The 25840-nt window shown below is 55.2% G+C and overlaps 3 protein-coding genes across 3 annotated transcripts; 2 read left to right on the forward strand and 1 right to left on the reverse strand.

Moving 5' to 3' along the window:
• Positions 1–37: 37 nt before the first annotated feature.
• On the reverse strand, positions 38–8102 carry DPP7 (dipeptidyl peptidase 7). Its single transcript, XM_081967121.1, has 13 exons — positions 7981–8102; positions 7779–7889; positions 7247–7386; positions 6993–7156; positions 6749–6884; positions 6540–6621; positions 6160–6326; positions 5413–5473; positions 2109–2227; positions 1341–1497; positions 812–876; positions 643–713; positions 38–285 (listed from the first exon to the last, which is right to left on the reverse strand). Exons 1-13 carry the CDS (start codon positions 8063–8065, stop codon positions 180–182), a joined length of 1464 nt encoding a protein of 487 aa, XP_081823247.1. The 5' UTR covers positions 8066–8102; the 3' UTR covers positions 38–179.
• On the forward strand, positions 2234–5399 carry LOC309399381 (kelch-like protein 9). The gene is made up of 4 exons (XM_081967120.1): positions 2234–4099; positions 4306–4558; positions 4676–4836; positions 4943–5399. The coding sequence occupies exons 1-4, from the start codon at positions 3023–3025 to the stop codon at positions 5276–5278; spliced, it is 1827 nt and encodes a 608-aa protein (XP_081823246.1). The 5' UTR covers positions 2234–3022; the 3' UTR covers positions 5279–5399.
• A 279-nt stretch (positions 8103–8381) lies between the features above and the next one.
• Positions 8382–24207, forward strand: LOC309399383 (dual specificity testis-specific protein kinase 1-like). The gene is made up of 12 exons (XM_081967122.1): positions 8382–8520; positions 11901–12103; positions 14037–14158; positions 14260–14308; positions 15057–15206; positions 15858–16031; positions 16163–16246; positions 16494–16580; positions 16938–17034; positions 17780–18501; positions 22849–22896; positions 23915–24207. The coding sequence occupies exons 2-10, from the start codon at positions 11915–11917 to the stop codon at positions 17857–17859; spliced, it is 1032 nt and encodes a 343-aa protein (XP_081823248.1). The 5' UTR covers positions 8382–8520; positions 11901–11914; the 3' UTR covers positions 17860–18501; positions 22849–22896; positions 23915–24207.
• Positions 24208–25840: the final 1633 nt, after the last annotated feature.

Genomic DNA, 25840 nt, shown 5'->3' on the forward strand with positions numbered 1-25840 from the left:
GAGGTGAACAAACGGAGTCCCGCCCGACACAGGAAGGTCCCCTGGAGGGGCTTTATTCCTTATTCTTCAGCACTGTCGCAGGAAAGTGTCACTGCTTAAAGAGGACACTGCGTTTCCCTTCCCGCCCAGTGGTCTGTGGGGGGGACTTCTGTGAAGACCCCGGCTGGCAACTCAAGATGCTACTTGGTGGTCTTGAGGGTGGCCGTCTCCACCCAGCCCCGGATGATCCTGGCTTCCTGCAGCCGAGCTTCCCTGGCCGAGATGGGATCAGCTGGGTTGGAGCTCCTGTTTGGGGGGGGGGGGGGGAATAGGACTAGTGAAGAGGGCAAAGATCACAAGTGGCTTTTAAGGTGTGCTTGCTTGCTGTAGGACGCCTCCCTCCCTCTTCTGCAGGACGGAGGAACTCCAGGGGCCTCTGAGGCTAAGGGGCTCCTGAGCTCAGCCCCTGGGCCTCCACGAAGGCCACCCAACGCCCACGCGAGGCAACAGGAGCCACGAACAGCTCCGAGAGCGAAGGCCAGAGAGATGGGGGGGAGAGAGGAGGACGAAAGGCCCCCCTGGGCCTCCACAGGGCAAGAGGAGACGCTGGCAAGCACGGCACAATCCGGGCAGCCGGGGGAGAAGCCCGGAGGCCAAACCTACCGGAGATCCAGGTGATGGGCGCCCCCTTTGATGGTGATGGCGACCACGGAGGAGCTCAGGTTCTCCCGCACCTGAACGGAAACATCGGAAAGTCAAAACCTTTTGGGGGGGGGCGGGAGGGGCTGGAACAGGAGGCAAGGGGACCAGGTAGGTCTGAGCAGGTACTTACGCCGCCTGAGGCCCAGGGATCCAAGTCTCCGTTGGAGAAGATAATGTTGCTGGCGGCAGCCAGATCTGCGGTGATCAAAAAGAGCAGCCATATATTCTCCATCGGTTTGAGTGATAAAAGGGCAGAAAAGCTTCCCTGAGCCGGGGGGGGGGGGGGGGGGGGGCGCAAGGCGAGAGAGACCGAGGGGAGGGGGGGCTGTTTCGGGAGGGGAGTGCCTGCCTTAAAACCATTCAGTGACTCTGCAAAAGCTCCAGTGTCTCCCAGCAGGATCCTTTTCACCGGCTGGGCTTTTCCCGCAAGGAGGTCCCAGCCTTGGGACAAGAGAGCTCCAGACTCCCAGGGCAGGTCGTGTCCTCACGGGGCCCCAGAAAGAGCCTCCTTCCCACCTGTCCATCTGGGACCACCTCCTCCTGCCCTTTAAGCCTGGCACCTGCGCCCTCCTCCCGCAGATCACCGAGAGCAAAGGGGCCCCTTCAGGAAAGCCCCACCACCACCGCAAGCCGAAATCTCAACAGAGGCTGCTGCTCACCGCTGCCCCAGAAGTTGGTGCGCAGCCACGATGGACGGGGCCAGACCCCCCACTTGCGGAAGCAGTAGCTCTCCCGGGAGGCCTCCGGGAAAGGCAGCTCCGGGAAAAAGTCGGTCACGTTGTTGCTGTCGAACGTTAAGTTGATCTCGGTGCAGGCCTGGAAGAGCGAAGCGTCTGCGGGGGTCTCGTCCTGGTCTGGGGGGGGGGGGAGTGGATGGGCCCTGTCTGCACTGCGTCAGCCCAGCCCCCTGCCCACCCTGGCATCTGCCGCTTTCAGTGTGGAGGAAGCTGGCTCCTCCCTGTGAGAAGGGGAGACCCCTAGCAAGAAACATCCCCCCCCCTTGCAAAAACGTTTGGGGAACCTTGCTCGGATAGCAAGTTAAAAAGTCCACAGCCTTGGAAAACGTTTTCCCATTCCATCCCTGGCAATCAAATGGCTTGATATAACAATAGCCCTTAGACTTATATACCACTTTACAGCCCCTCTCTAAGCGGTTGACAGAGCCAGCCTCTTGGCCCCCAACAATCTGGGTCCTCATTTTACCCACCTCGGAAGGATGGAAGGCTGAGTCAACCTTGAGCCTGGTGGGATTTGAACTGCCAAACTGCTGGAAGCCGGTGATCAGCAGAAGTGGACTGCAGTACTGCACTCTTAACCACTGCGCCACTGCAGCTCTGAACGGCAGCTGCCCCCCCCCCCTCTGGGCACCCCTGCAGTCGCCTCCGTTCCTGGCCAGCGCAGGTGAGACAGGTCTTCCCCCAACCTACCTGATAATCCCAAGCTTCAGCATTGGAGCCTAAGCCACAGCCGGTTGGATCGGAACATCTATGGTACATCTTGTAGGTGTCAAAACAGGTTTCCGTCCCCGTGGAGTTGTAAAATACTCCTGGTAGAGCAAGAAGAAGAGGCTGTGTCCACTTTAGGTGCTCCAAAGAGAGAGAGAAAGAGGTTGGCTGGAGGGGAGGCGGTTTCTTAACCCGAAATCCAGGTGGGCCCACCAAGCGCCCACGAAGCCCAACTTCCAAAGTCTCAGATTAAAATTCTTTGGGAGACACGCAGCTAAAATAACCAGAAAGCCCCTAGGAGGAAAAGCTGAAGCGATGGAGATCCTTCCATCAACAAGCACAGACACACAAAAGGCTCAAGGCCTCGGAAAGGGGAGAAACCCTTTGCAAAGTCCTGCTGCCAGGCGCAATGGGGAGCTCGGCTTTTCATCGCAGAGCGTAACTCTTGCTGGCGGCTGGGCAGAGAAATTGCAAATATCCCTTGTTAAACTTCTCTCTCTTCCGCCGAGGAATAAATCCCAGGAATGGCAGGAAGGCAGATTTTCTCCCTCTGCTGCCTCCTGGCCAAAGGCTGCAGAGAAAGTCCAGGCTGAAGCCGCCAGCTCTCCTTCCTTCCAAGCTGGGGGCAGGCCTGGGCTTGCCTCTTTCTTCGCCACTTTGGCCAGACCAGGAAACGGAGGACCCACCGCACCTTGGTGGACACCAACCAATGGGAGGGAGGGAGGGGAGGAGATCGGTTGCTGTTGCCTTGGAGATGAGGGATCAGCTGACCTGCTCTCCTGGGAGCCCAGAAAAACAAGAGGGAGAGGGAGACTGGCCGTCCCGCGGCTGAGTCCAGAGAAGCCCCAGAGATGCTTCCAGTGGGCAGAGGGTAGGGAAAGGGCCACTTCGGAACGATGGCTTCGGCAGAGACGCAGCTCAGGGGCCGGGAAGTGGCAGAAGGCCGGAGGAGTCTCAGCTCAGACACCTACTTGCCTAAACTCCTAGAGGGGCTCCAGGACCTGCGTTCCCAGAATTCCCTGTGTGACGTGATGCTGGAGGCCGAGGGGGCCTCCTTCCCCGCCCACAGAGCCATCCTTGCCGTGGGCAGTGGCTATTGCAAGATGCGCTTTGCCAGGCAGGCGGCCGGCCAGGCAGCCCCGCTCAAGCTAGCAGCGCCAGTGACCGCCCGGGGCCTGCAGGCCGTCTTGTCCTTCCTTTACTCCAACCGGCTGGAGCTGACCCTGCAGACGGTGGAGGAGGTCTTCCGGGCGGCCGAGGCGCTGCTGGTGCGCGAGGTGATGTGCCTGGCCTTCCGCTTCCTGGAAGGAGCCCTGAACCGGCACACCTGCCTGCCCATCCTCCGCCTCGTCCAGCGGCTGGGCCCCGAAGAACTGAGGCTGAAAGTGCAGCGCTGGGCCGGCAAGCACTGTGGCCACCTCCTGAGGGACCCCGCGCAGCTGAAGGAGCTGGACAGGGCAACTCTCTGCGAACTCCTGGACAGAGGAGACACCCAGGGGCTGAGCGAACTGCAGCTCTTCCAGGCCGCCATTTGCTGGCTGGACTACAACGATACCCGCCAGGAAGACGCAGCCCGGGTGCTGGCCTGCATCCGCTTCCCCTTCATTTCACTCCCAGATCTGCAGGGCTTCGTCCAGGAAACGCCCGTCATGAGAACGGCGCCTGCTTGCCGCCGGTACCTGCGGGAAGCCCTGGACTACCACGGCCAGCCGTACGTGCAGCCGCTTCTCCAGAGCGAGGGCACACGGGTGCGCCACAGGAACGAGACGCTGCTGGTGCTGGGGGGCAGATCGGCAGACAACGCCGTCTGTGGGGACGTCTGGGCTGCTGGCCAGCACTGCCGCTCCTGGACAGCCGCGGGGAAGCTGAGTGGGCCCCTCTACAACCACTGCGTGGCTGTCCTGCACGACTTCGTTTTTGTGATGGGGGGGCAGGAGAGCTTTGACCCGACAGGCCAGGAGCCTTCCAAGAAGGTAAGGCAGCCGTGAGGGGCCGAAGAGGCCCAGCTGGCGCCTTTGCTTTCCTTCAGAGCGAGAGGCCAACGGAGTCGCTTGGGGAGAGCAAATGTCCCTGCTTCTTGGTTGGCAACGTCAGATAGTTGCTGGAGGTGAGGCAGACTTCCTCTTTCCCGAAGGGAGAACCGGGGGGAACCCCTGACCTTTCCCTCTTCCAACTCCAGGTGTTCAGGTACGACCCTTGCCGCAACACCTGGCTGCAGCTGGCCAGCATGCTGGTGCCCAGGACCCGCTTCTACGCGGGGGTGCTGAACGAGCGGCTGGTGGCCGTGGGGGGTGGAGCAGCGCTGGGGATGCCAATCGACACGGCCGAGGAGTACCGCCTTGCTAAGAATGCCTGGCGGCCCCTCCCGCCCTTCCCAGTGCCGGTAGCTGACCATGCGGGGGCGACGCACGCAGGCATCTTGTACATCTCAGGTGCGGAAGGGCAAATGGCGGCTGGCACTGGCTCCTCTAGAGAGAGATGCCCCAGGGTTTGGGGCAGCCTTGAGTAGCGGAGGAAGGCACAGCAGCCCCTCTTTTCCTTCGGCACAGGGGGCTTCGCAGAGGGCCAGACCCTGAGCACCATGTACAGCTACCTCTCCCACCTGCACTGCTGGGTCAGGAACCGGCCGATGGCCTTTGCCCGCTGCGACCACGGCATGGCCACAGTGGGAGACCGCATCTTCTGCCTGGGAGGAAGAGCTCTGGCCCAGGTAGGTGGCACATTGGCTCCATCCCTCCTGGGGCTCCCCGAGGCTCAACCGGCGGGCATTCTTGGAGGTGCCCTCTGGTTCTGCCCTATGCTTTGGTTCTTTATAGGGCCAGGAGTGGGTCCCCGTGAGCGAGGCAGAGTACTATAGCCCCGTCACCGATCGATGGGCCCGGCTCCACCTGCCGGCCATCGACCTCTGCCACTTTAGCCTCAGCACCAGCCAGCTTCAGCTCTACGTCACAGGCGGAGGGTCTCTGCGGCGGAGGAGCAAAGAGGAGGGTGTCTGGGTCTGCCATCCCAGCAGGGGAACCTGGTTAAAGGTGGGCTGCCTGCCCCGGACTCTGGCCGATCACGCCTGCTGCTTTGTTCACCTGCCGCCTGGGATTGCAAGCCCAGGAGAAGCCGAGAGATGGGGGCCTTTGGATGGTGGCGGCGGCAAATAGCGGGATCAAAGCAGTTTGGGTATTTCCTGGGGAGGCCCTCAGGGAAACAAACTGGCCGGGTGTCTGTCCCATGGCCCCCACCCTGGGGAAATGCAGCCTTCCTTCACAGAATGAAACCTGGTGTATCTACTCACCTGAAAGAGCTGCCAGCCCTTGGATCGGGTCCTTACTGGCCAAGATCTGTTCACAGCCAACCTGGAATATCAGACGTGCCTAGGCTCAATCTCTCAACGCCCCCTCCCCATCGAAAGCAATTGAGCACATCTGCATCACCCACTTCCCAAGCAGAACGCAAGGTTGGCTACCTGCCGGCTGACCGAATATAATCTATTTTCTAGCTCTTCGGGGTTTCATGCAGTGGTGGGATTCAAATGTTTTTACTACCGCTTCCGTGGGCGTGGCAGGGGAAGCTTAGTGCAAAATCCCCCTTTGCTGAACTGGGACACGGGAGGCAGGGGATAGACGGGGTCGGGGCCAGCCAGCAGTGGCATTTGCCGGTTCTCCGAACTACTTCACCAGAACTGGTCAGAAGCTGCTGAATCCCACTTCTGGTTTCATGCCAGCTGAAAAACATGCCTTTACGCTTCCTGGCCCAAATCCCAAAGGGCTTATATTGTCATGAAAAGGGGGGAAAAGCCACAGGGGTGTCACTTTATTGGCTTAAGGATCTCTGGAAAGAGCAAGCAACGAGCGTGGTTTGGCTGCTTACCCTTTGGCAAACATACCAACCCTGGGCAAAGAGAGGTGAAAGAATTTGGGCGTGGAGCTTGCTACTGAATTTTCTTTTTTTAAAATGACAATATTAAAGTGACGCCACCACAATTCGGGGTTCTTTTCTTGCACTGAGAGGCTCATCCGAAGGACATCCGAAGAGTCCTTACCTTGACGGGGTTGGCTGGAAAGTGGCCCATAAAGTCCGTCACGTAAGGATAATCCATCATGGCCATCATGGTGAAGGCATTGCGGGCAAACCCAAAGAGCTGCGTGACGTCCCCTTGAGTGGAGATCTTGTGGCAGAGGGCCATCTCCGTGGAGATTCTCCCATAAGCTTAAACCCAAGAGAGAGAGAGACGCCTTTTGAGTTTAAGGGTGCCGCAACTGGTACCCTCCACCTGGGTAAATAAACCGCCTTTTGGGTTGAAACCCTTCTGGCCCACCGTAGGGCACCTGTATTCGTTCGCAAACCGCTCACAGCTTCACACCCTCAAATGTGTCCGTCCCAAGGGGGCCGTTCGCTCCCATTCGGAGCTCCTTCCTTTACCTCCAACCAGGCTGAGGTCTTTGATTTGCCTGAATGCTTCTCGCACAGCCTTGGCACACGCTGGACTGTAGTTCTCAAAGTCCTGGGAGAAAGAGGCAACATTCCCAAAGGGAGCCAGAAAGCAAATTGGGTTATTTCAGATTCACTGGTGTGTGTGTGTGTGTGTGGGGGTGTTTCGATGAGCAGGAAAAAGGGAGCCCTTGTCTTACCGCTGTGACGTCCTTGAAGAACTGGCCGGGGTCTCCGATCCCCGCGGTGGAGAGCACAGGGGCGCTGGCAGCAAGGGCCCCGTCCACCATGTTGGGGTACTTCAGCCTCATGTAGGCGCTGAGCATCCCTCCGTAACTGTCAGGAGGAGGAGAAGGAGACGGCCGTTATTTTCCGGGAGGCTTTTGGGCTCAGCCTCATCGCCCACCTGGGGCACCCTGTATTTTGCTCGGAAGCGCCCCTCACCTGCCCCCGAAGGCGACGACTGGCAGGCTCTGCGCCCGATGCTGCTCCTTCAGCCACGCGATGAGAACGGCGTAATCGGCCAAGGCTTGCTCCACGCTCAGCAGGCCAATGTTCGGCCCCTGCAGGGAGGCTGCTCCGAATGGAAGCGATTTCCCATAATACCTCTTTCAAAAAAAAGAAACCGGGGAGGGATGAGCCAGTGAGGAGCCCCCGACAGCCCCCCTGATGGCCTTGCCCGCAGCCCCCCCCCTTACGTGTTCGGCGAAGACCACCAGGGCCCCCTGCTGCTCTGCCAGCTCCAGCAGAAAGCCGGTGTTGAGGGCGAAGTCCCAGATGTCTCCTTCATTGCCCGTGTAGAAGAAGAGGGGGCCGACCCCCTGCTTCCAGAACTCATCTGCGGGAGGCGGCCGCGTTAGGAAAAAGGCAGGGGGTCCTCATTTAGTGACCACCTCCTTTAGCCACCCTTCACAGTTACAGTGGTGGTGATGGGAAAGTCATGGGGGTTCAGTCCCCCCCCTCGCCAAGCCAAGGAGAGCTGACTCAAGGCAATAAGCCCAGCCACACGGAGGGCTTCACTCAGCAACCCAGAGGCCACTCCCCATTGGGGCTGCAAAAGAGCCATGTGGGGCAGGAAGCAGCAGGCAGCCCCCTCCCTCCCCCTCCAGCCCCCCCCCCATGGCAGCTGAGCCTTGGCCCCCTTGGAAGATCCCTCCCTGAGGGGGAGGGGCTCTTTCCCAGAGTCCGGGGCAAAAGGGGCCCATTTCTTTCCCCTTCCCCCCAGCTGACCCGTGATGAGGAAGCGCTGGGGGAAGGTCCGGTTGCGGCAATTCTGGAAGTTGAAGTGGTCCAGGCGCTGCTGGAAGAAGCGCTCCTGGAAGGCCGGGGGGCGCCGGGGGGCTGCAAAAGGGGAAGGGGCGCCGTTAGGAAGCGCAGGTTCCCCCCCCCGCCTCTCCCCCCCCGACACCCCTTGCAACGGCCGCCCCCTCACCTGCCGCCCCCAGCCCCGGGGGGAGGAGGAGGAGAAAGAGGAAGGGGAGGGAGGGGCGCGGGGGTCCCGCCGAGATCGCCTCCATGCCGCTGCTTCCCCGCCGCCAGTCACATGACGGAGGACTGGGGCGGTCACGTGCGCGGAGGTCACGTGGCACTCTTCCCCCCCGCCCCCGGGGGAGGCACGGCGGCGCCCGTCGCCATGGAGACCGAGGAGCCGGCCCAGGCCAGAGGGGGCCGCCCTCTGCACATGCTCAGAGACCCGACGGGCCCTTGCAAGCGCTGCCACTCAAGAGCCCCCAGAGGCTTCCCGCCCCCTTTAGCCCCCCACCCCCATTCAAGGGGGAGGGGGCCGTCTCGGGCTCCCCCCGCCCATAATATGCGGCCGGGGGTCGCGGCGGCCTCCCTTCCCCGCCCGCCCCGCTGGGCGGCGCCGTGCCGGGCCAGGCGGAGGAGGCGGAGGAGGCGGGAGCGCCGCGGAGCTCAGCGCCGTCTCTGCGCCCCGCGGCTCGGCACGGAGGAGGAGGAGCCCCCCCGGCAGGTGAGTTGCCCCCCCCCGACGCCTTCCATGACAGGTGGGAGGGGGCCTGTTCCCGTTGCAAAAGCCTCGCCTTCCTTCTTTCCTCCCCCCCCCGGAGCCCCTGCCCCCTCCCCAGCCTCTGCGTCTCCCTCGGCCGGACTCCGGGCTGCCTCTTGGGGGGCGGCTGAAGGCAGCTCGGATCCCGCTGCCCGCGTCGCGGCTCCTGCCCCCAGCCACAGCGGCAGCCTCCCCGGGAGGAGGAAGCGAAGGGCCGGGAGAGCCACAGGCGGTACATATGTTGCTCCATCGGGTGCCGCTTGAGTTGCCTTGAGTGGCAGGAGCTCCGCGGCTCCCTCCGCCGCTTCAGCCTCCCGGAGAGGCCGGGGGATTAAGGCAAGCTCCCCCCCCTCCCCACCCCCGCCTGCCTGCCTGCCTGTCAGGTGCCCCGAAATCCCCCAAATGTTGAGCCCCAAAGGGCCGTTTTCATTTGGGGAAAGCCCGAGAGACTCTGGGGAGAGGGGGGGGGGCTGGCTGCCCCCTTCCTAGGAAGGGGGGGGGATTCTTCGCTGCCTGAGGCTCCTAGGAAGGAAGGTGCCACGTTGGTCCTGCCGCTTCATAGCTATAATTACGCCCGTCTGACTTAACCAAAGTTCTGGCTAAATCCCCCCTCCCCCCCCAAAAAAACCCTCCCCGGGTGACTCCTCTTCTGTGGGTTTTGCTGTCAGCTTCTGAGAGCTCTGCAAGCTAAACATCCTTTGACCTAAATCTTTGCCCGGTGAGTACCAACCCAGGTGGGGCTGGGCGCTTGGCTTCTCAGGTCGAGGCAGGATTTGTGCTGCCAAGTCTTGTTCGGCTGGCCAAGCGCTCAGCTGCTGTGGATGGAGGAGGAAAAGCTCCCCGGCGTCTCCCACCCGGGCATTCGTGGCAGGAATGCAGGTTGCCCCGGGCGCAGTGAGGAGGGGGAAGCGGGGGGTCTTCTTGTCCTGGATGCCAGGGCCCTGCCTGGTGGCTTGGAGTCAGGAGGGTGGGTTTGGGGGTGCCGCGTCCTACCCAGAGAATATGGAGCTAGGGATGAACTCTTGGGCAACAGAAGGCGGTGTAGATTTCTCAGGGAATACGGCTTGGCTCATTGGTGTGAGTTGCCTGCAGCTGGGCTGTGGATGCTTCCCTGCTTGGCCCTTCTCTCCCAGGTGGAGTCCCCTGGGACTGTGGCTTCCATGTGGCTGAGCATCCCGGCCTTCACCTTGGAGGGCCAGGCCTGGTAGCCTCGGGGCTCCCTTCCCGGCCTCCAGATCCGGAGCAGGAGTCAACCTGGGCAGGAATGGCCCCCGTTTCCTAGCAACCGGCCACCCCCTCCTCTGCAGATTCCAGAAAGCCCTGGAACAAAAGACAGTTTTAAGTCTCTCTCTCCCCCCCCCCCCATTATTCTGCCAGCCGAGCTTCCCAGCAGCTCTGGAGAGGAGGCCATGCCAGCCCCAGCCAGGAATGCCCCATCAGCTCTTTCTGCCTAATGGAACTGGCATTGATCTACCACTGCAGGGCTCTGGGCATCGTCCCCAGCTCTGCTTTCGCTCTCTGCAGTGGAAGGGTAGGGAGATAATTGTGACAAGCACACAACACCCCCACCAGCCCCCTGGCGAGGAGGGATGGGCCTGGAGACCCTGTGTCCGGCTGCTCCCTCTTCCGAGGAGGCCCCTGTCATTCAAGGAAAGAAGAGGCAATAAAGGGGAATCTTTGTGGCTCAGGGTTGGACCGGGCGGGGGGAGGGGGGTCTTCGGTGCTCTCTGCGCTGTTTCCTTGCAGACGTTTCAGGACCCAACTAGGGAACAGCAACAGCACTGATAATGTTACCTAGTTGGGTCCTGAAATGCCTGCAAGGAGACAGCCACGTTAAGGGAGTGTTAAGGAGCCTTCGAAGAAAACCCAATGCAGCCCGTGTCCAGTCCTCCCCTCCCCTCCCTCCACCTGGGCCTCAGTGCCTCCGCAGAGCTGGGGCTGCGGTGTCCTTTGCATAGCAGGCCGAGGGAGCCGAGGGTCCTATGGGCCGGCTCCCTCGGACATCACGTGAGTCCAGTTCTTGGGTCCAGCGAGACCATCTGCGTAGACTGAAACCGCCCTGCTTGCAAATAATCTCAACAGCTGCATCCGTGTTTACTTTTCATTTATTTTTGTCTCTTCCGATTGTCAAAGGGAGGCTGGTGCTTTTTCTGTGCGCCAGTCCCTTCTCTACGTTAGCTCAGCGCCCGATTTCTTTTTCCCAAATGCCACCAAAGTTTAGTCCAAGTCCTTGATAAACAAAACCTCCTCCAATTAGCAGCCCCCCCCCCAAATCTCCCTGAAGGCCTTCCGTGGCCTGGGAGTCTCAAAAGGAAGAGAACCGATCAGAAAGGATGCTGGATTTCTGGGCTGGAGGCAGGGCCTCCTGTGCACCTGGACACCCCCTGCGGTCCTCCCAGGCAGCTGAGGTTTTGGCCCAGGCATCAGGTGGAAGATTTGGAAGGCGAGAATCGGGCCTCCCCTCTGCACGTTGCAAGCGAAGGCTTTACAGAGCTGGGGGGGGGGGCGTGGAGTGGGGGCAGCCGGTCAGGGCTGGAATTTGTACAGTGTGAAGCAGAGGCACGTGGGAGCAGCCCTGCGCCTGCCTTTCGGCTCCCCGGGTGCCACAAGCGCATTCCAGCTGTGTTGTTGTCTTCGGCCTGGGAAACCGGAGGCTGCAGCCTCCCTCCTCCGCAGGCCTGTTTTGGTCGGAGGGACAATGGGCCCATTTTGCTGGCCGTTAGGTCTGTGTCCAAGAAGAGGCCAGAGCCGCCCTGGAGTAAAACCGGTCTCCTGAAAAGTGTTTTCTCCTCCCATCTGGGGCTCTGCGGCGCACTCAAAGGGGCTGCCCTCTCACAAAGCCCAGCCACCACGCCTGGTGCCGGGCAGTTGGCAGCTCCGCCTGATGCCAGTAGGGAGGGAGGCCCTGCTGCAGATGCTGCCCTGCACGGAAGCTTCACCGAGACAGCAAGGAAGGCCAGGAACACCAGGCATGGGCTCGGGGGTGGGCGGGGGTCCCGTGAGGCCCAGGGATTTATAGCACCTGGGAGACTCAGCCCTGCCAGAGAGGGGAGGGAAGAGGTCTGAGCAGCCCGGGGTGTCCTTCGTGGGAGCCTTGTGCCAACGAAGTCTTGAGCACCCACTTAAATCCTGGAGCAGCTCCTGCGCCATCTCCGCTCAGGGCAGAGGGAAGCCAGAGAGCCCTTCAGCCCCATTTCCTGCCAGCAGTCCCTCTCCCTCCAAGCACTGGGGCGGCTGCTGCTGGTTCCCAGTTTGGTCTGAGTAAAGTTGGTAAGGGGAGACGGAGGCTGGGCCTGCGAAGGGGCTTTTCTGAGACAATCCCCCCCTTCCTTTCCTCTCTGCAGGGCCAGCTTTTACCATGCACAAGGTGGGCCTGGCGTCTCCGGATTTCTCTGGCCCGACCCCCTGCTGCGAGGAGACCCCGGACGCCTATTGCCCAGAGGCTGACCGGTGGCTGAGGCTGCGCACGGCTGTCCGGAAGCTGGAATTCTGGGAAAACTTTGAGGCGGAGCTGATAGGCAGCGGCTTCTTCTCCAAAGTCTTCAAGGTAGGGCGTCGGCTGGGCGTGTTGAGCCAGCCCACCCACCAGGCTGCCTTATGTGCCCGTTGGCCTCCAGTTCCCCTCCGTGGAGGCCGGGGGAGTTGGGGAGCGGAAGTCCCAACACCCCCGGAAGGAGGCACGCGGCGTCTCTCAGACCTGCTTCTGGGCATTCGGAGGGATGTTTCTGTTGTGGTCCCCAATTGGCAAACGCTCCTTGTGCTCCGAAGCCTTTCTGCATGGGGCTTCGTGTCCCCGACTCCCAGGATTCCTGCAGGATTCCTGCAGAAGGAGAAACTCTTTCCCAGCCAAGACGGTTTTTGCTGCAGTTTGACAGGATGACCTTGTGGAAGTGAGAGGGTCAGTTGCGTCAGGACCGAGCCAGGACCTGCCACCGCTGGGCGGCACCTTTTTCTCCTTATCTGGCGGCTGAGGCGCCTGGTGCCAGGCAACTCCGAGCTCAGGGATCCCGAAGCCGGTTTTCCGAAGCCAACAAAATCAAGGCGGCTTCTTTTTAAAGCCAGCGTTGAATCTCTGATCCGGCTCTTGGAGGAAGCCCATCCCGCCTGCATGCCCGATGCTTCACCCCGTCTGGCTCTCTGTCTCGGGGGCCCCTCACCCCCCCCCATCTTCCAGCTTCTTCCGGCTCCTTCTCGGGCAAAGCAGGGCCCCTCATTGTGCAACGTGCATGCTTTCCGTGGCTCATTGAGCGCCTGGTTGTCTCTGTCATTAACCTTTCCCTCCGTGAGTCTGAATGCCAGCTTGATTGCGATGCTTGATGACTTGAGGAGGGCAGCCATGCCTGCTGCCGCCTGCCTCCTCCGAGAGGGAGAGGAAGGCAGAGAATTAATGAGCGGCCCTAAAAGCCTTTTTATGGGGAAACGATAAAAGAAAGGCTCGCCTCACTTAGCCGTTGGCCATGGCTCCTGCCTCATTCGCGATCCCCGAGAAACGGCCTAATGGGTGTTTTATGGAGCTGGAGAAGCCGGCCTGCCAACATCAATCTTGCCCCTAAGCAGGGAGGGGGGAGCGACCCACGCAGGGCAGCTGGGAGAATGGAGAGCCCCCAACTGCCGAGAAGAGGCGAAATGAGGCCTTCGGTCAATTCAACGCCTTCCCAACAAAGGAACCTTTAAAACATCCCTCCGAATCCTTTTCAAAGGTTGCAATGTGATCCCAGTTTCCGCAGAAGGATCTCTCCCCCAGATTACTCATCGCTTAATAAAATTCTCCCACTGCGGCTGCTGCGTGTAAGGAAGGAAAAACAGCTCTAGCCTTTCCCTCCTGTCCCCCCCGAGCCCCCCAGGAGCATGGTTCCCACGCGTGGTTAGTCCACTCACACCTGCTGCACCCAGCCTTCTCCCACAGAGGCAGAGTGCCTCGGAATCCAGCCCTCCTCGTTTCCATCCAGGCTGGGAATGATGGGAGATGTGACCCTCCCACAGGGAAGGCGGTTGGCTTGGGATGAGGAGTAGTTGAGCTTCTGAGTTTTATTCCTTGCAAGCTGCTCAGCGTCCCTTGCCTGCAAAATAAATCCCATCAGGGAATCTCGGTCCTTCTGCGCCTGCCTCCTGGCCTTGGGTTTCTGGCTGCGATTGCCGTTTCTCGGAGGAGTCCCGCTTCAAGCAGGGCTTGGTGAGCCCGAGGGATTCCCTGCCCCAGGAAGAGGCAGGAGCCGTAAATGCCGAGCGGCTGAGAGGAGCCTCTGGGCAGGATGAGGCTGGTGCAGCTGCTAATCCTTAGAGCCAAGAGTAGCTGAAGGTTTGCCCTGATGATGCCCCTCTGCTCCTTAATTGTTGGAGCCAGGCACTCTTCCTTGACTCTCTGGGCCACCTGTATCCTTCCCTCCCTTTCGGGGTCATACCTGGGCGCTCCCGAAAGGTGGGCGCAGCCGGCTTTCGATCTGAGGCCGCCTGCTCTCACGCCACCCTTCTTCTGGCAGGTTTCTCCGCGTCCTGGGGCGAAGGCCATGGTGGTCAAGATCTACAAAAACGATGCCGACCAGGAGGGGATCGTGCGCGAGATCAGCTTGCTGCAGAAACTCTCCCACCCCAACATCGTCAGGTAGGTTTCTGGAGTCGATCCTCTGTGGGCCGTGAAGCTCCCTTGGCCCTCCTCCCTGGAAGGAAGGCCCTAACCACCACATGTGTTTCCTTTCGTGTAAGGTACCTCGGGATCTGTGTGAAGGACGACAAGCTGTACCCCATTCTGGAGGTAAGAGGGGTGGGGGATCTTCCTTGCTCAAAAAGCAGCCGTCAGTCGTCCAGGCTAGGCTGCCCCTTGAATGAAGGATCCCTTGATCTTGGTACCGGACAGGAAGCAGAGCTTTCCAGGGGTGGGATCGGCTCTCGGGTATCCTTTCCCGTGGGAAATTTGTCCGCTTTCTGGGACAGCCGAAGCTGAGCTGCTCCGGAGGGCTCCTGTGGCCCGGCCTTCACATTGCCTTCAGACTTTTATGCCTTTGATCCTCGCCTTGTGTTATTTTGTGGCGTTCTTGTGAGCCTGCAAGGATTTTGCGATCGCAGCAACACACCCGCTTGATCCTTGTCACCTCTCCATCTGGCTTGCAAGTGGCCTGATATCCCCCAAAAGAGGGGAGTTGGGGGGCTGGACCACACCCCTTTAGGACTGAGGTTGCTGATGATGTGAAAAAAAGCAAACAAGGGAATCCCCAGTGTGGAAAATCCTGCACTTAGAAATGTAGCAGCTCAAGGGAGAAGAGTAGTTTGCTCTTTAAGATTCCTTTCTTGATCTTCCCCATAGGGGGAGCGCGTAGCTCAGCCTTCCCCAAGGGGGCATTTGCCAGACGGGTTGGGCTACAGCTCCCATCCTCCTCAGCCAGTTGAAGAGGGTGGGGCTACTGGCTGAGGGGCCTGCGGGGCTGGGGAGGCAGAACTGCCCCCATGCCAGCCTCCGTGGGAAGCGACTCCAAGGCCCCTCTTCCCTTCTGGGCTGCCCTCAGTACGTGAACGGCGGGTGCCTGGAGGAGCTGCTGGCCTGCAAAGATGCCTCCCTCAGCTGGAAGGAGAAAGTGGGCTTGGCCTCGGACATCACCCGCGGGATGGTCTACCTTCACTCCAAGAACATCTACCACCGCGACCTCAACTCCAAGGTGGGCTTCCAGTTCAACCGCCGTGCCGAGAGTCTCGGGGTCAGCAGAGCTGCAGGGGGAGGGGAGGGGGGGCAGGGCTGTCGGAGGAAGTGGGTAGAAGCCACCCCAGAAGAAGGAGAAGGCCCTGTGGCTCTTTCTTGGTTTGTTTTGCCCAAAGGAGCCTCCCTGTTCAGGAGCAGTCCCACGAAAGAAAGAACTTTGGCTTCTGCCCTCCTGAGGTTTCTTAAAAGTCTTATTGGGGGCTGTTCTGGGGATGGGGGTGGGGGCTTCCTGGTTTGGGGCTGGGGGCATTAAGATCTGGGCAGTTGGTCCGAGGCCTGCACCCACCAGTCCAACACATGGTCCTATCTTCCACTGCCACGAAGATACTGTAGATTCCTCCCATCCAGTTCTGGCCTGGTGCTGAGACAAAGATGACCTTGACTTTCTAAAAGAATGTTGTTATGGCTACACATCACCCAACACTGTATAATCCCCCTTCCCATTTTCCCACAATAGAAAGTAAACAGTAGAAAGTACGGCAGCCCTGAAACCTAAAAGAAAAGATGGCTTGCAGATCTGACACCTGCTCTGTCCAGTCACAGCCCCCCCCCCCCCGAACTCCCGGTGGGCTTGGGAGGAGATTGAAGGGCCCGTCTCCCTGTTTTCCAGAACTGCCTCATCCGAGTGACCCAGCGAGGACGGGAGGCGGTGGTGACCGACTTCGGGCTGGCCAAGGAAGTGGCGGAGCTCTCGGCCAAGAGTCCAGATAGGAAGCTCTCGCTGGTGGGCTCGGCCTTCTGGATGGCTCCCGAAATGCTGCGGGGGGAACCTTATGACCAGAAGGTGCCTCCCTCCCTCCTCCCAGGGGTGCCGGCTGGGCCTGGGCCTCGGGGACGCCCCAGGGAGAGGAGAAAGCAGGGCACTTGGGGGGGGTTGGCGCATTGCCTGCAGCTGAGCCGGGCTCCCTTCGGCAGGTGGACGTCTTCTCCTTCGGCATCGTTCTCTGTGAAATTCTGGGCAGGATCCCCGCTGACCCCGAGGTGCTGCCACGGACTCAGGTGACTCCCAGCCCCCCCCCTCGAAATTTCTTAAGAGGGCCCTTCCTGCTCTGAGTGGCTTGGTGGCACTCCTGAAAAGCATGTGTCCCTTCCTGGAAGCCTCTCTCTCTCTCTCTCACACACACACACACACACACTTCCTTCGTCTCTGGGAAGGGGATTTAGAAGGGAAGCTGATTGGTGGGGGGGAGGAAGGGCCGGGGACCTTGACGGAAGGCCTCTTGCGACCCACCTTCTCTCCCTCCAGGATTACGGACTGGACGTGGCTACCTTCCACAGCATGATCCAGGAGTGTCCCAAGCAGGTTTTGGACTTGGCTGCCAGCTGTTGCAGGGTGAGGGTTTCCTTCAACAAGGGGAGGGGTTTTTGCTTTGCGACACAGAAGGGGGGACCGGGGGCCCTTGGCCAAAGCAGCTCTGAAGCACGGGCAGGTTGCAGAGAAGCAACTGAGGGTGCTGGATCGTAGAGCCTCTGTGTTCAGGGCCATCTACCTTAGAGTTGTAGATCCAGGAAGAGAGAGCTAAGCTTGGTGGGGCCACCTGGGGCTTCTGTCTACAGGGGGGGGGAAAGAGAATTTCTACCTCTCCAATGAAAAGAAGGGCGTTTGCCATTTCCAAAGGTTGGGTGGCTTGGGGGGGGGGGCGAGCTGCCCCCTGGCACACACCCCTGTTCTTGTCTCCCCCCTGCCCAGATGGAGGCCTTCAAGCGCCCCTCCTTCTCCGAGGTCCTGGAGGAACTGGAGGACATGGTGGAGCGGATGGAGTTCCCGACGGAGAAGCAGTCCCCAGGTTGACTCCCCTCCCGGGGGAGGACGTGGACTGACGCAAAGAAAAGATTCTGCAGGAGGAGGAGGAGGAGGGGGGGGGGGTTCAGCCCCCCAGGGGCAGATCAGAGGCTTGGAGAGTGGAAGGCACAGCGCCCTCCCCCCCCTCTTTTCTAGATGCCCAGATTCTTCTGGACCAAACAATATTGTTGCTAGAAAACAAATCCCACCCCCTTTAGATGGCTCTGGCCAGTGAGCCAAGCTGCACATCTGTGACAGCCATCGGCCATCCTCAGACCGCTGTCTCCTCCCCCAGACCCTGCCCCACCCTGCCCAGTGGGGCTGCTGGCAAACGAGCCACCCTCTTCCTGCAAAGGGCATTTCAGGCCCAGAGGGGGCTGCCACTGCAGAGGGGGCTAAGCCTGGCTCTCTGCGCATCTGAGGACGGGGGGGGGGGGGATCCCTGAAGAAAGGGAGGGGGGTTTCTGGCCATCTCACCCGCTTGGGGGCATTGTCTTCCAGCCAAGTTTTCTGGGCTTAATGATTCAGAGGGCTGGCTTGGCTCTCCTGTGCCAGGCACCCGCCTCCCCCAACCCTCTCCATGGCAGCCCCCTGCCCCAGAACAGCAGCCATATTGGCTGCTCGTAGCAACGTTGTATTTCCAGTCCCCTCCTGATACACTTTCTTTAAAAACAAACATTTGCCTTTTAAAACACTGCCACAATGTTGTTATTACTCCTCCCTGGTTTTTTCTTTTTTGCCCTGCTTAGTTGCAGAATATCCAGAGACAACGTATGGCCCGAACAGCAAAGCTCTCCCTTCGGGGAACAGTAATCTCACGGCCTTGTGAGCCACAACGAGGCCCATCCTCTACTAAAAGGAAGAAAGAGGAAAGACATTTTTCTCAAACAAACAAACAAAAACTTGTAAGCTTTAAGCAGCTCGGTATCCTCCCCCCAAGGGATTTTTTCCCCCTGGTACGCAGGTATTTGGCATGTAGAATTTTACCTGCAGTTTCCATTTGAGGCTTTGCGTATCTCGGTTTGCCTTTCGGATTCACTTAAGCAAAAACCTTGTTAAAGAAACAATCTCATTATTCACTTCTATGGCCGCAAAGGAGGAGTTGCTCCACCCACATGGCCTAGAGAGGAAGGAAAACCGCTACTGCCTGGTCCGGTCCTCGCCAACTTGGTTGGCATTCAGGACGGTTCACTCAACTGGGCTTCCTAGACCACGTTAGACCCGCCATTTGGCTTAGCATGAGGTATACACCAAGCCATTTTGTCTGATTCAGTAAACCATGAATTCCCATTTGGTTCCATGTGCGAACCCTGTTCTTCTGTTTATGCAAGCTCCTGCCCTTGCTGCTGGCTAGGCCGCCCTCTGAATTGGGCGCCCCTTCTCTCCTTGCTTGAGGGCTGGCTGGAAGCCAGGCACTTTCCGCCTTCTGGGATGCAGACTTGATGCTCTGTGCCTTTCTGTCTCCTAGCAGGTGGGTTCTTTCACATCGCTCCACTTTGCTCTGCTTTCTTCAAGCCACTTCTTGCTGCTTTCCTCTCCTACCTTCTCTAAATCTGTGCGAAAGCTGCCGAAAAATAAAATTCTAGCATTTATGGAGAGGGGGGAAAATTATTATATGCATAGATAGTCATCTGCTGTTGCTATAGATGGAGAAATCAGTCTGTGGAGCCAATATGAGAGATTGGGCTTTGGGCTGTGGAAATGGGGGTGGTGCGTTGGTGGAAGGATCTGAAGAGAGATGGGATGTGCTCTCTTCAAGGGAGAAAGAAGCGGCGGCTGCATCATATGTCCTCGTGCCACTGATTCTCCATCCCTAGGTCCTGGTGAAACCTTGGAAAGGTTGACTCTCAAAGGCCTGCTGAAGGCAATCCTTCAAGCAGAACATCTGGTGCAGCCTCTGCTTGCTTGGTAGATGGCACAGGCAGCCTGATGCATGGAAACCTCCCAGTTTCCAGGGTTGTTTGTGTGGATCTTGTGGGGAAAAAGGAAATCTTGCTGAAGCCCCGCCTTCCCTTCAGCCTGCATCTGTTCGCTTAACCGGTTTGGCTGCCTATCGATCAAAATGCAGGAGTGAATCTGATAAGGAGATAAAGGAATCTGGGGGCTCAGGTAGAGAAACGTTAAAAGAAAGCAGCTGGATTTCGGCAATTGCTTCTAGGGGGGAAAAACCTGCAGTTTTAACAAATCTTAAACCCAAAGTAAGTTCAATAAAACCTACGTATATCCCTGATAGTAAGAGGCTGCATCAGCAGAAGCCCAGGTTTCTTGCCTTTAGGTTGGGGTTGGGGCAAGGCCAGGGCAATAGGGCCTGCAAATGGAGCCAATATGGAGTTGTAACTACAGCCAGACACAGAACTACTTTGGGGGACCAAGGAGATTCTCACAGGCACACGACACTTTCACATGATTCCCGCCATCAGGAGAAGAAACTTCCAACAGCCACAAGGCAGTTGGAACAAAGCTTCATCGCTTTGGCATGTTCCAGAGCAATTTTGAGTATTCCAGAAGAGTTTAGAGACTTCATATACAGTCGTGATTGATTCTGGAAGGAGCCCTTGATGTTACTTTACGTGCAATCTTTCTGTCCCACTTCTCCAAACCCAACATGTTCTCCTTTGCTAGTGATACAGGGAGACCCCTCTTTTTGGGTAGGCAGTCCTACAGTGAGAGTCAGTCCTGCGGTTAAAGAAGGAACAGCAGCCACAAAAAGAAAGAAACCCTTTTAGTGGGACTGTAAGGTTGTTAGTCTGTATCTTTATTATTATGATAATGTTATTAACATTAACAGGGCAACAGGAGGCTCAGAAGGAATCCTGCCTCTTCAAGACTTTAAACCTAGTTAAAAAGATCTACCATGATTTCCATGCTAACAGTATTGAGTGAACACAAGAGAGTGCCACCCCGTGGCCAAGGCAGGTATTGCAGCCACCAAAAGAAAAAAGAAACATTTAAAGGCATTTTAATATTCTGTGGCTATTGAAGCTATCCTAGGCCTTTTAAACTCGATTTGAGGCTTTTGAAACAGGGTTAATTCTTCCGTGTCTTTTGCAGCCCCCGGGAGCGGAAAAGTGCCATCCTGTGGTCCAAAAAGAAACAGCCACAAAAAGAACCCTTTTAATGGGGTTTCAAGTTTATTATTCCGTATCTTTATTATTAAATGCTTTATTAATATTAAAAGGGCAAAAGGGATGCAGCACAGGCACAGAAGAAGGAATCCTTCAAAAGCCTTTGTGGAAAGTTATCACCCAGCCCTCTCCTAGAAAAATGAAATATCCTGGGAAATATTGAAATGGCAGAATATTCTATTTCCCTGGAAGTGAAAAGGAAGAAACATGTTTCAAAAAGACAAAGTAACTCTCCCTGCACCTTCCTGCCCCCACCCACTTTGTCCATGAGCCATTAAAACCTGAGCTAGTCCCTTTACATACGAAAGAGTTCTCCCCTTCAGCTCCAGGGGATGGGATTAGGGCATGATAATATTGGCCCTTTACCCAACTCCCCACTTGGCATCTGAGAACTCGACCAAACCTGGATTCAAAACGCAGCCTAGGGAGTTGCCCCTGCATGGGAGTCTTTCAAGCGATCCGAATGCATTTCTTACCCAGGAAGAGGAAACAGAGAGGTGGGGCTGGGCCTAGCAAGCCCCTCCCTCCCTCTAATCCTCTTCTCCACCAACATTGAAGCACGTGATCCTGTCCACCATTAAACCATCTTTCCAAGCAGCCTCCGCGTCTCCAGGGTCTTGGAGCCGAACCCAGAAGGACCTTTCTTTCAGCCCCTTAAAGTGAGTTTAAATGGTCTATGATGGCCTCAATGCTAATGCTAAGGCCCCGAAAACAGTGTCCTCCTTGGTCAAAGCAGGTGTAGCAGCCGCCAAAAGAAATGCACATTTTAATGGCGTTTTAAGGTTATTAGCCTTTATTGTTAAAACGTTACTAATATTAATAGGCCTTAACTCGGTTTAAGGGTTTTGAAGCATGATTTATTTTTCTGCTCCTGTGTTGCAGCAAACGTGCCTCTTGTTGCCCTACTAAAGTTAATAAGGTTTTAATAACGATACAGGATAATAACTCTCAAATCCCATTAAAAAGGTGGGTTTCTTTTTGTGGCTGCAATACCTGCATTGACCACAGGGTGGCAGCTTTCTATCCCATTAACATTGAGATCTTAGTATGGATAGAGGTGTACTACAGTTAAAATCTTTGAATGCATTAAGAGATGAAGGGGTAATTCAAACCTGGTTTCAGTATGGTCAGTTACAGGCTAGATGGAAAAAAAGACCAGAAATCTGGTATTATCTAAAATGAGGATAACTTGATAAAACAAATTAGGCACCAGGGTCAAATGCATATAAAAAGGTTGTATAATGTATTGATAGAAATAGACTCAGAAACAGAATTACAATAATACAATACAATACAATAATACAATAGTAGAGTTGGAGGGGACCTTGGAGGTCTTCTAGTCCAACCCCCTGCCTAGGCAGGAAACCCTATACCGTTTCAGACAAATAGCTATCCAACATCTTAAAGACTTCCAGTGTTGGGGCATTCACAACTTCTGGAGGCAATTTCTGTTCCACTGATTAATTGTTCTAACTGTCAGGAAATTTCTCCTCAGTTCTAAGTTGCTTCTCTCCTTGATTAGTTTCCACCCATTGCTTCTTGTTCTACCCTCAGGTGCCTTGGAGAATAGTTTGACTCGCTCTTCTTTGTGGCAACCCCTGAGATATTGGAACAATGCTATCATGTCTCCCCTAGTCCTTCTTTCTCTTAAGCTAGACATACCCAGTTCCTGCAACCGTTCTTCATATGTTTTAGCCCCCAGTCCCCTAATCATCCTTGTTGCTCTTCTCTGCACTCTTTCTAGAGTCTCCACATCTTTTTTACATCGTGGCGACCAGAACTGAATGCAGTATTCCAAGTGTGTCCTTACCAAGGCCTTATAAAGTGGTATTAACACTTCACGTGATCTTGATTCTATCCCTCTGTTGATGCAGCCTAGAACTGTGTTGGCTTTTTTGGCAGCTGCTGCACACGGCTGGCTCATATTTAAATGGTTGTCCACTAGGACTCCAAGATCCCTTTCACAGTTACTACTACTGAGCAAGGTATCATCTATACTGTACCTGTGCATTCCGTTTTTGTTGCCTAAATTAGTTAAAGATTGTATGATAAAATGGGCACAAAATTTTGAAGAACCAATAATTTGCGCAGCCGCGCACCTTAGAGGGAACAGTGCTTTGGACATATTTTTTTTGCATCATTTTAATTATTAGACACAGTTTCTTTTTCATCATAAACCACATTTTTAGCTTGCCTTACTGTGTGATATGTTGCACAGCCGTTCAACTGATTTTTGGTTAAATATTTTTATACTTTGGACATATTTTTTTGCATCCTTTTAATTATTATACACAGTTTCTTTTTAGTCACAAACCACATTTTAGCTTGCCTTACTGTGTGATACATTGCACATAAGGAAACCACCCCTGTGTGAATTTGGTTAGACTTCTGCTGTAAATATATTTGATCAGTTTTTCCATTGCTGCATATTTTTTCATTTTAGTCTTAGGGATGGTTTTCCTAACCCCAATGTTGTGCCAATGGGATTCTTGCTGCTGTCAGATAACACCTTATTATGCTTTTCATTTATATCCCCTGGGGTCAGGCCTCATAAAGATATCCCTGTTTTTCATTCAAATTTCACCTTTGGAATTTCCTGAATGTTAAGGTGTATTTCCTTTTCGACTTCTTCTGAGTATTTCCTTTTAATTGTTCCCTTCCTAGAATGAATCTCTTTTCCTTCCTAATCTTAGGAGCCGGATCAGGTCTACGAAGGGATCACATTTGATGACTTCCTGAAAGTGAGTCAATCTTTTTTTTTTTTTTTTGCATTTTTATTGGCTTAGATAGGGCCATCTCTCTACTCAACCTCAAACCTCCTGCAATCCCCCACCCCAAAAAATAATTCATTTCCAAATTCACAGAAATAAATCTCCAGTAATGGTTTTTGAAACACAGTCTCCCAAATAAACAGCGTATTGGAGAGAGGGTGGATTTAGGGCTAGTAGTTCTCCAAACATCTGTTAACCATCTTGCAAAAACCGCTATATGAGTAGGGTTGGAAGAAATATCTATCTTGTTTAGTTGCGAGTGGGGAGAAAGACGCCGGAAACATGGAGATTGATTGGAAAGATGGTTTATTGATGGACAGGACCACTTAGGTTTGAGGTCCTGGGTAGCTGACCACATGGAGGAGAGAGGGGGGTATTTATACCCTCTCTTGGGCCTTGCCCTTCAGCTTCCTCTTCCTCTGGCAAGGACATTTATTCTATTGATTGTCAGACTCCCATGGGGGCTATGCAGGGGTCATAGCTAACTTTTTAGGCTGTCTGAATTAAGTTTGATGGAAGCATGGGCTCCCTGAGGTGTTTCCTTTCAGATTTCTATTTCTCTTTTAGGGGAAATATAATAAATATTGCTCAAAGCAATATTCATTTTAGGAGAGGGGCGGGGGCGAACTTTCTACAGTAGAGTTTCTCTATCTACCAACTTTGCAAGGGTGGTAGGGTTAAGTTAATTGGCCAAAGGAATGAGGAGAAGAGCCCTCCTTAAGGGAGATGGGCAAAAGGTTCACAGCAGAAGACACTGGGCACCACAAACGGTACCAAGGGAAGGAAAGGAAGTCCACACATCAGCTTTGGAGTGAATCCCTCTTTCCATCAGCTATTTTTGGGGTGAGGGGGAAAGTCTAAGGCCAAGTCAACTGTGGGTTGAGTTCTGGAATACAACATTTGCTCCTTAAGATTGAAGGATTGGAGGTTGTCTTCTCTTCCACTAACTCTGGGGGTGTTTTTTCTTCTTCTCCCCTTTCAATGCCAGATATGGGAAGGCATCGACATAGAGACCAAGATGCACGTCCGCTTCCTCACACTGGAACCCATGGTGCTCTGCTACTGACAGCGGCGGAGTAGCTGCAACTGGGTGGCGGGAGGCTTTGGAGGAGATGACCGGGAGCTTGTTTGGGTGGGTGGGAGGAAGGGAGGGCCATGTGACTGATGGAGCAGCAGCCACAGATCCACGAACTTCAGACCCATCTGGACCAGCCACATGGATTCCCCATCTTCAGTTGAAGACCAACTTTCTGGCTTCCAGTAAAAGGACTTTCGTTCTGATGCAACGTTGTAGTGCTTGATATATTTGTGCAGTTGTGTTTTACTTCTAGCTTCCTGGGCTGAGATAAGCCACCCCCCAAACACCAACAGGAGTCCTTGCTCCAAGTCAGAAGGGGGGGGGCTATCCCTGCCCATGGCAAGTTAGCTTTTGGGGCGAATGGCTATATATATTACAGGCAATCCTTGACTTAATGACCACAATTCTGAGTCCAATTGTTCCTAAGTGAGACATTTTGTTACAAGGGAATTTTAGGCCCAATTTACATGCATGTATGTATGATGTATGTATGTATGTATATGTGTGTGTGTGTGTGTGTGTGTGTGTATGTGTGTATGTATGTAAGCTGCTTTTTTCAAGAGGCAACTGGACTTTCTGGTTTTTCTTTGAAGACTTTTTGCTTCTCATCCAAGCAGCCTCTTCAGTTCATCACTTCCACTGAAGAAGCTTCTTGGATGAGAAGCGAAATGTCTTCCAAGGAAAAACAAAGGAAGCCAGTTGCCTCTTGAGAAAAGGCACCTTTGGAAGAGAAGTCCACCTGCATTTGAAAGACGAAGGTCAGTCTTCTGAAGAGAGCAAAGTCCATATTCCGGACAGAGAGGAACACTGGTTTGAAAGGGGCCAACGAGGACATGTGTTTTAAAACCGAACACCTTGCTCTCAATAAAGGAGGATGGATACGATGCTACCTCTCCTGTCTCCGACACGGTCCTTTCATCAGTCCCACAAAGGTCCCACACCCATTTGCACCCTGATTCAGGGTACAGATAAAAAAAAAACCCCAAGTGGCCTCAAGGACTCTCAAGACAGCTAACGACCGACCTTTGGAGTGCTAACGACCGGATGAGTGCCAAGAATGTAAATCTTCCAATTCCCCCACCATTCAGTCAGAACTGAAGAAGCTCCTTGGATGGGAAGCGGGGTGGCAAAAAAAAAAAAAATCCAAAACATAAGCACCTACCCCCACGCACACACATTCAACTACATTCAAGTCACAGAGTGTCCGGGACATTGCCATTTTAGGATATACCCCCCCCTATTACCGTGTGTGTCTGTGTACATTAACACACATACATACGCTCACCTAGGCTCAGATCTAGTGGGTTGCTTCCTAATAGAACTTAGCCTATATTATTCTATGTGTCTGTCTCTTAAAGTCATCATAAGGCTTTCTAATAATAAAGACACAGAATAATAACCATAAAATTCATTAAAACGGTTTATTCTATTTTCTGCCTGCGATCCCGATATTGTCCACAGGAGGGCACACTTTTCTGTCCCTTAGCGTTAGCATTGAAGTCATAAGGCTTTCTAAACAGAATAACAACCATAAAATTCATTAAAAAGGTTTATTTTATTTTTTCCCCGCGATCCCGATATTGTCCACAAGAGGGCGCACTTTTAAACGGGTTACGGCTTTTGGATCAGGGACAGAAAAGTGCGCCATCTGGTGGACACCAAAAATTCCCACGATACCGGTGTTGTCCTCAAGAGGGCGCACTTTTCTGTCCCTTAGCGTTAGCATTGAAGTCATCATAAGGCTTTCTAAACGGGTTACGGCTTTTGGATCAGGGACAGAAAAGTGCGCCATCTGGTGGACGCTAAAAATTCCCACGATACCGGTGTTGTCCTCAA

This window comes from Natrix helvetica, assembly GCF_964273705.1.
Source record: "Natrix helvetica genome assembly, chromosome: 15".
In the NCBI taxonomy this organism is placed as follows: Eukaryota; Metazoa; Chordata; class Lepidosauria; order Squamata; family Natricidae; genus Natrix; species Natrix helvetica.